Source organism: Haliotis rufescens, unplaced genomic scaffold, assembly GCF_023055435.1.
Source record: "Haliotis rufescens isolate VD_foot unplaced genomic scaffold, xgHalRufe1.0.p SCAF_9, whole genome shotgun sequence".
NCBI classification, from domain to species: Eukaryota; Metazoa; Mollusca; class Gastropoda; order Lepetellida; family Haliotidae; genus Haliotis; species Haliotis rufescens.
The window spans coordinates 6,879,555-6,894,950 of NW_025964383.1; the positions used below are offsets into that span (position 1 = coordinate 6,879,555).

At 43.2% G+C, this 15,396-nt stretch overlaps 1 protein-coding gene across 2 annotated transcripts in view; it reads right to left on the reverse strand.

The window, feature by feature from the left end:
• LOC124119519 (myosin-VIIa-like) overlaps window positions 1-15,396 on the reverse strand; it is a 75,755-nt gene that overhangs the window by 9,374 nt on the left and 50,985 nt on the right. For both annotated transcript variants that reach the window (XM_046482061.2, XM_046482060.2), the window contains 14 exons: window positions 14,897-15,103; window positions 14,671-14,757; window positions 14,406-14,510; window positions 9,565-9,794; window positions 8,791-8,908; window positions 8,355-8,483; window positions 8,053-8,226; window positions 7,547-7,774; window positions 6,546-6,961; window positions 4,585-4,754; window positions 4,074-4,261; window positions 3,487-3,611; window positions 2,942-3,102; window positions 1,197-1,288 (listed from right to left, as the gene is read on the reverse strand). In XM_046482061.2, the coding sequence (XP_046338017.2) occupies window positions 1,197-1,288; window positions 2,942-3,102; window positions 3,487-3,611; window positions 4,074-4,261; window positions 4,585-4,754; window positions 6,546-6,961; window positions 7,547-7,774; window positions 8,053-8,226; window positions 8,355-8,483; window positions 8,791-8,908; window positions 9,565-9,794; window positions 14,406-14,510; window positions 14,671-14,757; window positions 14,897-15,103 (2,430 nt within the window). The remainder of the gene's footprint in view (window positions 1-1,196; window positions 1,289-2,941; window positions 3,103-3,486; window positions 3,612-4,073; window positions 4,262-4,584; window positions 4,755-6,545; window positions 6,962-7,546; window positions 7,775-8,052; window positions 8,227-8,354; window positions 8,484-8,790; window positions 8,909-9,564; window positions 9,795-14,405; window positions 14,511-14,670; window positions 14,758-14,896; window positions 15,104-15,396) is intronic.

Below are 15,396 nucleotides of genomic sequence, written 5' to 3' on the forward strand. Positions count from 1 at the left end.
ATTAATTTATGGTATAAAATTAAATTGGTGATTATACATCAAATATATTATTTATATAACAAAATGGAGAATAAGTCACATTACGGTATTTTATGTTATATATTCATTTATCATATAATGAGTAGGTTTCTCGGCAGGATAAAGCCAACGGATAAAAACGATATCCGTTGGGGTCATATGGGGATAGAGATGCAAATATCAAAGGTCAAGTAGGGAATACTTTCACTGTTTATAAACAAACATGGCGTCGCCCTCGTCATTCGGCGATCGAGTCAGAATTAACCATCGGGAATCTGGATAAACTACAGGGATAATTGCTATCATTATCAAAAGAACAGTCTAACATACTGAAAATCAGTGTCTAACTGTGACGTAGCTGAGGCATTTTATAAGTTTTGGCAACTTTGGAGTTATAAACTTCGAAACAATTTTGCGAGGGCACAAGGCCTAGCCAAGCAGGATCAGTAGCCATATCTGTGCCTGTAGACCTCTGCGGCTTGAAAACTTTTCCACAAATTAAAATAGTTGGATTTGCCCGAAATATGTTTGAATTGTTACCTTGTTTCGTTTTGTTGCTGTGTGTACATCCGAATGCACTTCTTAACGTTATGACAGGACAGGCCGACTGTCAACAGCGTCTGAACGTGGCCATGACGTCTCATAGACTAGGGTTAGAGTAGCTTCCCTTTGACAAAGGGCAGTTACTCTAGCGTACAGACCGATGGATTGCCACGAAATGCAAGTAAAAACAATTGTTGTTTTGCATATATGTTGCTTCGCCACTGTATAAGAAACAGAATTCAGTTGGAACTATATTGGCTACTGTCACTGTCCGACTGACACATCACTTACCCTGTGACGTAATAAATATTAATTCGCACATTCCAGGAAAACTCGCAATGTTTAGGTAATGTTTGTGAGAGAGGGAAAGCGATTTTCAAACACAGAACTTAAGAATGTCATTATATGATAAAGAGGTTATCACGCTTGTGTTTTTGGGGATGGTAAATATCCTGTATTAGGAATAAACACTATGTATTTAGCTCGCCAAGGCTTGCTAAATACAATGTTTATTCCTAATGCATGATATTTACCATCCCCAAACACACTCGCATGATAACCTCTATATATTTTCATTGTAGTAAAGTGCAAATAAAAGTTTATGAAGAAACATTTCCTTGAAATTGAGTACTTACATTTCTGAGTGGAGGTTCGAATATGGCATCAGTGATTTCATTGGAGTTCCTACTTCTCTTGGATGGATGGTCACCCATGTACTTCAGTATAGGTGCAAGGGTTAAGGAGAAAGTAGCAGACAACTTCATTACCTAGAAATGTAACTGAGGACTGTGTTCCCTGACGTGTGACTGAGGACTGTGTTCCCTGGTATAAGTGTGGACTGTGTTGCTTGATGTGTGTGACTGAGGACTGCATTCCCTGGTATAAGTGTGGACTGTGTTGCTTGATGTGTGTGACTGAGGACTGCTTTCCCTGGTGTAAGTGTGGACTGTGTTGCCTGACGTGTGTGACTGAGGACTGCGTTCCCTGGTGTAAGTGTGGACTGTGTTGCCTAACTTGTGTGACTGAGGAGTGCGTTCCCTGGTGTAAGTGTGGACTGTGTTCCCTGACATGTGTGACTGAGGACTGCATTCCCTGGTATAAGTGTGGACTGTGTTGCCTAACTTGTGTGACTGAGGACTGCGTTCCCTGGTGTAAGTGTGGACTGTGTTGCCTGACGTGTGTGACTGAGGACTGCATTCCCTGGTGTAAGTGTGGACTGTGTTCCCTGACATGTGTGACTGAGGACTGCATTCCCCGGTGTAAGTGTGGACTGTGTTGCCTAACTTGTGTGACTGAGGACTGCGTTCCCTGGTGTAAGTGTGGACTGTGTTGCCTGACGTGTGTGACTGAGGACTGCATTCCCTGGTGTAAGTGTGGACTGTGTTCCCTGACATGTGTGACTGAGGACTGCATTCCCTGGTATAAGTGTGGACTGTGTTGCCTGACGTGTGTGACTGAGGACTGCATTCCCTGGTGTAAGTGTGGACTGTGTTGCCTGACGTGTGTGACTGAGGACTGCGTTCCCTGGTGTAAGTGTGGACTGTGTTGCCTAACTTGTGTGACTGAGGAGTGCGTTCCCTGGTGTAAGTGTGGACTGTGTTCCCTGACATGTGTGACTGAGGACTGCATTCCCTGGTATAAGTGTGGACTGTGTTCCCTGACATGTGTGACAGAGGAGTGCGTTGCCTGGTGTAAGTGTGGACTGTGTTGCTTGACGTGTGTGACTGAGGAGTGTGTTGCCTGGTATAAGTGTGGACTGTGTTGCCTGACGTGTGTGACTGAGGACTGCGTTCCCTGGTGTAAGTGTGGACTGTGTTGCCTGACTTGTGTGACTGAGGAGTGCGTTCCCTGGTGTAAGTGTGGACTGTGTTGCCTGACTTGTGTGACTGAGGACTGCGTTCCCTGGTGTAAGTGTGGACTGTGTTGCCTGACTTGTGTGACTGAGGAGTGCGTTCCCTGGTGTAAGTGTGGACTGTGTTGTCTGACTTGTGTGACTGAGGACTGCGTTCCCTGGTGTAAGTGTGGACTGTGTTGCCTGACTTGTGTGACTGAGGAGTGCGTTCCCTGGTGTAAGTGTGGACTGTGTTGCTTGATGTGTGTGACTGAGGACTGCATTCCCTGGTGTGGGGGGGACTGTGTTGCCTGACCTGTGTGACTGAGGACTGCGTTCCTGGTGTAAGTGTGGACTGTGTTGCCTAACTTTTGTGACTGAGGACTGCGTTCCCTGGTGTAAGTATGGACTGTGTTGCATGACCTGTGTGACTGAGGACTCCTTCCCTGGTGTAAGTGTGGACTGTGTTGCCTGACGTGTGTGACTGAGGACTGCGTTCCTGGTGTAAGTCTGGACTGTGTTGTTCAACATGAGAGTGAGGAAGGATATCAAGGAAGCTCATGCAGGCCTCTGCACTCTGATCCTCCTTGCCCTGCAGCTTCTTCAGCAGTGGCTGCTTGATGGGGTCCTTGGAGTACCGCCACAGGTCATCCATGCGCTTACGACCCGCAGACTTGATGGACTTGCTCAGGGTGCGCTTGGGGGGCATTCTGTAACATACAACATGCAAACCATTTCAAAATAGGTTAATTCCTTTTCAGTGTTAATAACCACAGCATCTTCTTAGTATGTGAGTGAAGTCCAGCCCATCAAATAATCACATGTAAACAAGCAGATCGTAGCTAGAAGCCTCAGTCAATGCTGTGCCGTACAACAATAAACTACATCAAATCACAGTATTTCCTCCTGAAGTGGTCCATGGTGTACTGCCCTAGTGTGGGCTACATACTGGAAGTGTCGCAACTGGGATATGATGACATGCATCCACTCAGTCAGAGAGCCTGACCACCTGATCCCGTAAATCGCCTCTTACGACAAGCATGGTTGCCTCTCACAACAAGCATGGGTTGCTGAAGATCTTCAGGGTCACATACCTGAAATGGTCCAGGGAGTACTGCTCCAGTGTGTGGGGCTTTTCTCCTGGCTCGATTATCTCAGTTTCATCTTGCATAGGGGCCAACAGCTTCTCAGTCTGCTCCCCAGACTGAACAAACAAGTTCTGAAACAAGACAAGAATATGTTAACTGCCCAACCAAATCCATTATTAAGTTGTTGTTGATGTTGATGTCAATTTTGATGTCAATGTTGATGTCAATGTTCATTGTTGTTTAATGCCGCACTCAGCAATATTTCAGCTATATGACAGCAGTTTGTAAATAATCAAGTCTTGGCCAGACAATCCAGTGATTGACATAATGAGCATTGATCTACGCAATTGGGATATGATGACATGCATCGACCAAGTCGGCAAGCCTGACCACCCGATCCTGTTAGTCTGCTCTTACAACAAACATAGTCACCTTTCACGGCAAGCATGGGTGGCTGGAGACCTATTCTAACTCGAATCTTCACAGGTCCATTATGAAGTTAAAAGAGTATTTAATAAACACATCTCATACTACTGAGAGACATTGCTTCCAGTGATTGCGTTTGTATTCAGCTGGTGAGAAGACATACTAACCAGTATTTCTGTCGGTGGCCGGGTGATGGTAGGCAGGACATACACGCACTCGGCTGGGAAGTCTCCCTTCTTGTTGGTCTTGACGTTCTCCCCGTAGCACCAGCCGGAGTTCATCACCGTCTCCCCACTCTGCTGGTCCAGCACTATCAGGTCTCCCTTGCTGAATGTCAGGAAGGTGGAACCCTCACCTGGAAGGGGGACAGAAGGTCAGGTGACTCTTGTGCCAGGGAAGGAGCAGCCTCCACATAGTAACAGGAAGGACGATCAGAGTCATAGCAGTCATTCAGAACAGATATTCTCACATGACCTGTCATGTTGTTAATCATACAAAGCACATCCACAAATGTGCCCTTTACCACATCCCATTCATCACTTGTTTCATAAGTTATTTAGTCATAGGTGCTGTCGGTCAGCAACATATGTATGGACAGGGTACACCAAGGGGTAGGGAAACTTCTCCACCACCACAGAATTGTGTTGAGACACAGAGAGGTTGAGGTGAGTTGTGTACCTGGTGAGGTGTAGTCCTGGATGGCGATGACATATTTGGACCTCTTCTTCAGTCCCTCCAGGAAGGTGACCACCAGGTCCTTGATGTCCTCGGCATTGGGGGAGGTGAAGGTGTACTCGTCACCCTTCACTGTTGCCAGCGTGAAGCTCTGACCATGCATCTTGCCCGTTCTGAAACATGGAACACAAAAAATAACACACAAAAATGTAAAACACAATTATACCCTATGTAACCCCATCTATCCTTGCATGCTTGTAATTCTGCAAAAGCCCTATATGGAATAGGGTGCAATATAAGATAGCAACATGAAAAATTGCAAAGAGCAATGAAGAACAAAGCATGTTCTATTTTATGATAAAACATTGTTCTAGTCTGATGTTATTTCTGGAGATTCAAACATGAGCTCGCAACATGATGATGTCATAATTTGGACGTTATTTTTTAGAGGGATGTGTCCAGTGAGTTATTCCCCATAGATGAAGCTGGGCAACACAGATAAACACAAAGGCAAAACGATCGTACAATTAGACATTGCAGGGAGAATAAATCACTCAGGACTGCACCGCTCATAGTTTATTCTCCCTGCAATGTCTAATTGTACGATCAACAACTCCCACTCGTGGTATACTTCTTAAATATAACAGCTAATATGGCATTGTTTCCATAGAAACGTCCTAAATCACTGATAACGATGACACATGATAGATGTGCAAAGTTAAATGTGCTGTATATTGCTGTGTATAAGGCGAGTTTCTTGTACCTAGAATTAGGGGGCTTCAAGGGGTGTCATCTTATACACAGGGTTGAAGAGTTTTGATGTTTTTTCCTCCCAACACAAAGACATTACTGTGAGCATGTAACACCGGAAATACCATGTCAACAAATCTGTACTGAAGTATGCAAACTAATCATGGTTATAAAAAGTGTTCATTTTGTATCTGGAATTACGTCAGTTATCTATTTTATTAATTTTATTCAACATTTCATTTAGTATCGTTTACATTAATTTCAGCGAAATTGTATGTGAAGTGATCGGAACATCGCACAACTGACCATTATTTACAGCAACCACGACAGATTACAGCTATAGATGCCTTGAAATAAACTTAAGTGGATAGAGAATGGATATAGATATAATAAATGCCATACACTGACTAGCTGAAAGTCAGATTTGTTGTAGTTTGACTATGATATGTATATGTCAACATAAAGTTTTCGTTATCGCGAGTGGGAGCATCGACGGTCACTGGTCAAATTGTTCCATACAAAAAAATATCTGGCAATAGCCATCAGCTGTACCAAAGTGCTTATGGTTATTAATATATTTCAAATACATGCATGTAGTGAAGCTGCAACTAAAATAACATGATATTGAAATATATTATTCTTGATAAAATAATAGTTTCTGATAAAATTCATATGATCATTGTTTCAAAATTCTTTTGAGTTATAGTATTGGGTAATTATTAACCGAATCAGCGGTTAGTTTACGAGACAATACACACAGTAATCTTAATCTCTAAACAACGTTTTATCTCAAATTTGTATTGACCAAGTGTAATTGTTAACATCTGTTCGTTTCCCTTAATTCGCTAAAGGGATACAATGAAATATCTTTTTATTGCAAATGTAGGGATTTAGTATGTGCTAGAAAGTGGTAAAATGTAACAAATGTTATATTTGTGATAACACTTTCTTAGTAAAGTACAGATTCTCATACTTTTTGGGGTTGAGTCCCGTCCAGGATTCCAATGTGTGAGGCACCTATAGCAGCACACAAAGTCAGCGGTCTAACCCACTCAGCCACCGAGGCTTCCACAAAAATGAAAGTCCGACAACTGGTAGTCTAGATCTAGATTAAATTGTGCACTAAAACAACTGATTTGAAACACTATTCTGTCAGTCAGCCCATCTTAGGCACAGTGCCCCTTATTTTACAATCAATTATCAATGCTACTTACCGGCTACTAGAGACTGCAGTAATTTCAGGGAAAGACAACTCCAGCAGGACTTGTTCCTGGTCATCCACTACGTACACTCCTGTCCAGTTGACAGCGATTATCACATCATTCTTAGGTAAACTCGGGCCAGCAAACTTATATGCCTCATAGAATCTAGAGAAAAGTAATGGCCATTTATATTTTGCATAGCTGACAATGTCCTCTTTGACTTTTGGTGCTCTAATCCTTTCGTTTGTGAAGTACGGACTTCGGAGTTTACTGACAACAGATGCCATCCATCCCTGCATGGCATTGGGCTTCTGTAGGTAGGAGTCCGGGACGAAGGATGGCAGCAGGGCCTGGAGGCGCTCCTGGATCAGGTTGGTGCCATGCTCCACGAAGTACTGCTGAGCAGCAATCATTGCCAGGTCCTCATCCTGAAACACACGTTTGAACAATTCACTACAGGAGAGGGCCAACTTCAACAGCTAGGATTGAACCAATTTCATCTCAAATAAAACAATTATTTAATCTCACTTTCTGTCACTCTTGATTGCATACAGATAATCAAACTGTCTTGTTTCGTTGTCATATTTGGTACACTGAACTTTAGAATGTCCATGAGTAGGAATTCATAACAGATGACAATTTGTCTGGCAAGTACTCTGTGTGTTTTGAGCAGTAACATCACTTCACTATATCTGTTACTTGCTATAACTGTGTGTTAGCGTAACTCTCTTATCAGAAGACATTTGGCAAAAAATATGATGAATAAGTGTTTTTCAAGATGAGGTCCTGATATCCTATTAGTTTATTGTATTGGTGTTTAGAAGCATACACTGCTTTGTACATGGCATCCCTATTATACAATCACCTGCATAAGTCAGGCTGCAAGTATAGTTTTACTATATAGTTTCAGAACATTTGGTCTTATAACACCAAAGAGGAGAAATCGTGCTAAAAGATGACAATGTAAACTTCAATGTATCCCTGAGTTAGCATGTGTACATTACATAGGTTACCTTGTCACATCGGTACTCTCCAAACTTGATGCCCCGGACAACCTGCTGGTAGATGAGGTTGGTAGCCACAAGGTCCTCACTGGGATCATGCCATGGGGCAAAAATCTCTTTCCGGAAGAACAATCTCCATGGCGCATTCCGCTCCTGCGCCCCCTGCTCCTTGGCATACTGCTCACACTGGGAGATGGCGTCCATCACATGGTCACCACCACTGCCCAGGGAAGACACCTGCACACACAATACCTCGCTTTACATTATCTCCTTACTGTCGCTATTGGCTTATGTCGTCTTAAGATGGAGGTGGCACACAAGAGAGAGAGAGCACTCAACACATGCTGCCATCCAGAAACTTTACTGCGAACTGACTGCTACACTGAAGAGGACCCGCACATGCATTGCATACTTGCCACACAACTAATTTAACTGAACAATTCTCATAATAAGACTTCTAATGAAAACCTGCACTATCACAGGGCTAGTGCCTAGTGCTAGCATCAGCTGCTGACCTTGTCAAACAATGCAATGTAGAGAGAGAAGCCAAACTGATCCCGCAGCTCGATCTTCTCGGAGAGCTGCTGGCACAGCTCACGGGCGGTGGTTGCGGAGTCGGCGAGGAGAGTCTTCGTGTTGCCATCCATGAATGTGATGGGCAGCATCAGCGGCTTCTTTGATTTAGTGGCCTGAAAGCAGTATCAGGGGAGATTCACTGGTCTGTCATGACGAGTCAGGTACATTCAATTATTGCTAGTATCCTGTGAGCAACATCATCTACTTGATCCCATCTTACTAGGTTGCCATGGCGACTTACCTGCAGCTCTAGCCAGCTGGGGGGCTGGTTCCTGGGGCCATTGGAGAAGGTACGACGGAGGCGCTCTTCACAGTAGGGTGCATAGCCAGGTGGGCCATCTTGGATGAAGTTGCGCAGATACTTCACCATCTTGTAACACAAACAGAGAATGCTAATATTGATAATAAACTAATCATGTATGAAGTGACGTGGCTGTCAATACCAACACAATACAATCACTGCCCTAACCTTACATGCATATTAAACATATGCCAGTGCCTGTAGTTTACCTTTCCCTCCTGTCATGCAATCACAACTAAAGACTAAAAGTGTTCCTGTAACATCTGACAATAGGACATCAATGGGAGTTTGACATAATGAATCATCATGCTACCAGAGAAAGTCCTAACTTTCATCAATGGCTTGGTGTTCATGGTAATCTGAAGGAATGGCTTACATTTTCTGAAGGGGGGAAGCAGCCTACACACAGACACAGCAGGATCCAGCCACGGGCATGGCTGGCCTTGGAGGGGTTCTGATTCAGCTGCTTGCAGATCTGACTGTAGATCTCATCTCTGTAAAACAACATTCTTCATAAGTAACTCAAATTACATGGACAACATTCACATAGCCTTGTTTCATACAAACTTCAAACAACAATATCTCATAAATTTTTGGAATAAGCCTAGGACAACCAGCATATCTCAAACAGTGTTTCTAAATCTACACAAAGAAATATTTGGATCCATGTTATTTCAAGAGCCAACCGGAAACAATACACATAATTTTTTACCCTCTCAAATGCTAGCATGTTTTGCACTAGAAGCAGCACATATTATTATATATATTCTATAGTTTGTGTGGAAATAGAAGAAATAGTAACAATATTTCAGTTTTCAAGGAAGAAGTTTCAGATAATATCAACATCAAAATATTTAAAATATGTTAAAAGAAAATATAAACCTGCTAAAGATATAATCTACATTGGATAACATGGAGGACAGTACATGAAACAACTGGAGAAACATTAGGAGCAAAGTTGGTCCTCTCAGACCTTCAAAACAATATGCTTAAATATGAACTGGCTATTGTGTCAAAAAACTTATCAGTTGCCCTAATAATACAGAGATATGCTATAACATCATGCAATCTTGGGAGAACCATTTCACAAGACTTAATAAGTTTTATGAGATAATGCATGTTTTGTATGTTGACATTGTGAGAGAGGCACCTGAGTTCTGGTCTGAGGATGCCATGCCCGATGATGAAGTGCAACTTCTCCAGGTTGGACATGGGTCGGTCCTCCAGCAAGGCGTTGCCGCCTCCGGTGCTGTCATAGTCCTGCAGCTTCCGGGTCACCTCCTCTGTGATCTTGGACTTCTTCTTTAGTGTCAGAGACACTATCTTCTTCCGAGTGGACTTCTTGATGGTGTGGCGCTGGTAGCCTGGAGCCTCCTTCTCCTGTAAGTGTTAGGGGGTGGTTCAAGTGACAGGGGTATCCTACAGGCATGTGCATGTGTGGCATGTGCATGTGTAGCATTGCTTGTCTACCTAACCATACTGCACTGCAGCAGATGATTATTTGAAATAATGATCACTGTTACAAGTGCATCATTGGAGACAATCCAGTAGTATTTCTCCTTATATAATAGGTCTATTTAATACTACATTATAACCTTATTCAACAAATAAACGACAGATGTGATTTTATTTCTTATACGAGATATCAACATCATGTACAACCTCTTTAAGGTTGTTAATAAATTGTACAAGCTTTAAAAATATTTACCCATACTTAATAACATGACACCCTAAATACAATCATTTTATGAACAGGGCGGATAAGTTTGGTATGTCCTGGATGTTACACATATCATCAGTACCTTTTCTCCTAATACTGATTGTCACATCTCGGCCACTTTAGCATGCAATCATTTGGCCATTGCGTTTATCTAGGTTGAGCATCTACATCTATGGGTAACAACACACTAGACACTTCCTTCTCAAAAATATCATTTTCCATTTTATGATGTCATCAATTTGCGAGCGCATAATCAAATCTCCAGAAATGACATTATCATTGAACAATGTTTTATCGTGAAATAAACAACGCTTCATTCTTCAAAGTTTTTTGCAATTTATCGCGTAGCTATCTCACACCAAAGAATGATATGTTTTTTTATGGTATTATTATATCATTTAATGCCACAGTCAGCAAAATTCAATATTTATGATGGTGGCCTCTAATTAACTGAATCTGGGCAAGGCAGACCACTGATTGACATGATTGACATCAGGGTACAGTGACATCCAATCATTCAAGTCACCCAATCCACTTAGTCACCTTGTACACAAAGTATAGGTTATTGGAGGCCTATTGTCATCTGATATATATTACACCATCGCCTACATGTCTGTTGTCCTTAGACACTCACAAAGCTTAAGACTCTGACCATTTTCTTACTCATGCAGATTTGATCTGCCAAGTGTCACTACAGGCGCATCTCCCTCAATCCATGCTTGATGTTCAGGTAGGAAGGTTATGATCCACGTCTACACACAGCACACAGGTTAATTACAAAGTGTAAACAACAGCCAGCTGGCCTGACTAGCAGAGACAAGCCACTTTTGTATCAGTGCACTGGACACAGGTTTCACAGCACGGCACACTGTGGCAGCTCTACAGTACCAAGGCTTAGGAAAGACAGGGCAGGAAGGGCAAGAATCAGATCATTGTGAAGTGTATGGTGCTGAAACAACACGATATTGCCCTAACCCTGCGAACAGCACGCAAGAGCCTGCTTCTTTCATCGTGTTGACTGAAGGCCACAGGTCCATCTTAGAGGACCTACTTGTGCATTGTGGTCAGCATAGAGCAAATGTGCCCTTCTGGTCCCCCGAATTGTCATGTTAAATGTGCAGTACTGGTCCCAGGAATTGTCATGTTAAATGTTCCCTACTGGACCCAGGAATTGTGATGTTAAATGTGCCCTACTGGTCCCAGGATTTGTCATGTTAAATGTTCCCTTCTGGTCCCAGGAATTGTGATGTTAAATGTTCCCTTCTGGTCCCCCGAATTGTGATGTTAAATGTGCCCTACTGGACCCAGGAATTGTGATGTTAAATGTGCCCTACTGGTCCCAGGAATTGTCATGTTTAATGTTCCCTACTGGTCCCAGGAATTGTCATGTTTAATGTTCCCTACTGGACCCAGGAATTGTCATGTTAAATGTGCCCTACTGGTCCCAGGAATTGTCATGTTTAATGTTCCCTACTGGTCCCAGGAATTGTGATGTTAAATGTGCCCTACTGGTCCCAGGATTTGTCATGTTAAATGTGCCCTATTACTGCTTGGAATTGTCATGTTAAATGTGCCCTACTGGACCCAGGAATTGTCATGTTTAATGTTCCCTACTGGTCCCAGGATTTGTCATGTTAAATGTTCCCTACTGGTCCCAGGAATTGTCATGTTTAATGTTCCCTACTGGTCCCAGGAATTGTCATATATAATGTTCCCTACTGGTCCCAGGATTTGTCAGGTTTAATGTGCCCTACTGGTCCCGGGAATTGTCATGTTAAATGTTCCCTACTGGTCCCAGGAATTGTGATGTTAAATGTGCCCTACTGGTCCCAGGATTTGTCATGTTAAATGTTCCCTACTGGTCCCAGGAATTGTCATGTTTAATGTTCCCTACTGGTCCCAGGAATTGTCATGTTTAATGTTCCCTACTGGTCCCAGGATTTGTCATGTTTAATGTTCCCTACTGGTCCCAGGAATTGTCATGTTTAATGTTCCCTACTGGTCCCAGGAATTGTCATGTTTAATGTTCCCTACTGGTCCCAGGATTTGTCATGTTTAATGTTCCCTACTGGTCCCAGGATTTGTCATGTTAAATGTGCCCTACTGGACCCAGGAATTGTCATGTTTAATGTTCCCTACTGGTCCCAGGATTTGTCATGTTAAATGTTCCCTACTGGTCCCAGGAATTGTCATGTTTAATGTTCCCTACTGGTCCCAGGAATTGTCATATATAATGTTCCCTACTGGTCCCAGGATTTGTCAGGTTTAATGTGCCCTACTGGTCCCGGGAATTGTCATGTTAAATGTTCCCTACTGGTCCCAGGAATTGTGATGTTAAATGTGCCCTACTGGTCCCAGGATTTGTCATGTTAAATGTGCCCTACTGGTCCCAGGAATTGTGATGTTAAATGTGCCCTACTGGTCCCAGGATTTGTCATGTTAAATGTTCCCTACTGGTCCCAGGATTTGTCATGTTAAATGTGCCCTATTACTGCTTGGAATCGTCACGTTAAATGTGCCCTACTGGACCCAGGAATTGTCATGTTTAATGTTCCCTACTGGTCCCAGGATTTGTCATGTTAAATGTTCCCTACTGGTCCCAGGAATTGTCATGTTTAATGTTCCCTACTGGTCCCAGGAATTGTCATATATAATGTTCCCTACTGGTCCCAGGATTTGTCAGGTTTAATGTGCCCTACTGGTCCCAGGAATTGTCATGTAATCTGTGCAGTACTGGTCCGAGGAATTGTCATGTTAAATGTGCCCTATTACTGCTTGGAATTGTCATGTTAAATGTGCCCTACTGGTCCCAGGAATTGTCATGTTAAATGTGCCCTACTGGTCCCAGGATTTGTCATGTTTAATGTGCCCTACTGGTCCCAGGAATTGTCATGTAATCTGTGCAGTACTGGTCCGACGAATTGTCATGCTAAATTTTCCCTACTGGTCCCAGAAATTATCATGTTAAATGTGCCCTACTACTGCTTAGAATTGTCATGTTAAATGTGCCCTACTGGTCCCAGGATTTGTCATGTTAAATGTGCCCTACTGGTCCCACGAATTGTCATGTTAAATGTGCCCTACTGGACCCAGGAATTGTCATGTTAAATGTGCCCTACTGGACCCAGGAATTGTCATGTTAAATGTGCCCTACTGGTCCCATGAATTGTCATGTTAAATGTGCCCTACTGGACCCAGGAATTGTCATGTTAAATGTGCCCTACTGGTCCCATGAATTGTCATGTTAAATGTGCCCTACTGGACCCAGGAATTGTCATGTTAAATGTGCCCTACTGGTCCCACGAATTGTCATGTTAAATGTGCCCTACTGGACCCAGGAATTGTCATGTTAAATGTGCCCTACTGGTCCCAGGATTTGTCATGTTAAATGTGCCCTACTGGACCCAGGAATTGTCATGTTAAATGTGCCCTACTGGACCCAGGAATTGTCATGTTAAATGTGCCCTACTGGTCCCATGAATTGTCATGTTAAATGTGCCCTACTGGACCCAGGAATTGTCATGTTAAATGTGCCCTACTGGTCCCACGAATTGTCATGTTAAATGTGCCCTACTGGACCCAGGAATTGTCATGTTAAATGTGCCCTACTGGTCCCAGGATTTGTCATGTTAAATGTGCCCTACTGGTCCCACGAATTGTCATGTTAAATGTGCCCTACTGGACCCAGGAATTGTCATGTTAAATGTGCCCTACTGGTCCCAGGATTTGTCATGTTAAATGTGCCCTACTGGACCCAGGAATTGTCATGTTAAATGTGCCCTACTGGACCCAGGAATTGTCATGTTAAATGTGCCCTACTGGTCCCATGAATTGTCATGTTAAATGTGCCCTACTGGACCCAGGAATTGTCATGTTAAATGTGCCCTACTGGACCCAGGAATTGTCATGTTAAATTTGCCCTACTGGATCCAGGAATTGTCATGTTAAATGTGCCATAGTGCTCCTAGTTCCCCCTTCACAAGTTGTTGTGCACAATGCGCTTGTTCCAACACCGTACACTGTCTAGAGAAGGGGGTAGGGGCCTCGCCACTGTCCTCATGGACTAATTGGAGATGGCATTCAGTTCAACTAATCTACATCAGTATGGAGGTCTAAGATAACAGTAACATATTTCTTTGCTTTGACAGGCAAGATAACAAGTACATGTTTCATTATTTCAATTTCTGTATCAGATAGTCTCCACGGTAGTCTTGAGGCCCATGGCAGGTGAGGGATGGGTTAATAAGAAAGAGTAGTAAGCTTGTATTTACCATACTCACCAACTCTTCTCCCATTTTCATTGCCTCCTCAAGGTCTTTCTTATTGAACTTACGACCTAATGTAGAGTAGATCTTTGACATCACTGGGGTCGTATCCTGGAACATTATTTCAAAAGTCAACCACAAATATGTAGGAGTACTGCAGAAAAACTCAATATATGAGAATTAACAACATTGTGACTACTGACATCGTAAAAGCTGAAGTACAGATCCAATCAGACCTATCTTGGTGTATTACTTCCCTGTGGACACTTACCCTTGACTCGGCCATGGCTGTGTGGTACTTGGGTTCTGGCAGGTCCCCCATGAAGCGCAGGATGACAATCCATACTGCCAGGGCAGCCTACAACACAACACAGAGCTGCAGGAGGGACACCAGCATCATGGAACCTCAGCGGAACATCACACAATAGTTGACTGATGTATAGCAGTCAGAACAGTACAGCACACGCAGCAGCAGTATTGAACGAGATAGTACTCACCAACTGGTCACCATCATTGCGAAGTGGCAGCAGAGGCTGTCTGAGTGGCCGACGGATATAGTTGCCATTAGCATTGGACTGGAAGTACATTGTGGCAAACTTGGGGAACTTGTAGGCAGAGACATCCTCATCATCCGAGTCAATTGGGCTGAAGTTCTTGACGACTTCCATCTCCAGGTTGTCGTTGTCCCTCCTGTACGGCAGGTCCTGAACAGTCACCACATTACACAGCGGCTGATAGACAACACATGCTCACAGACACAAGGAAACAGCACACTGGTTTCATATGTACTCTTAGAGGTAGATAGAGGTAGATACAGGTATTTGGGCAATTAAACCAAACACCTGGCACTAGCCATAGGGAACGTTCATCTGCAGTAGTTGTACATGTGTTGTTTGATTCTATCAACATACTTTGCAGTTCACGATGTAGTGAGTGAGTGAGTAGGATTTAACAATGTTTTGAACAGTATTACAGATATATCACGACGTGTCAGCTT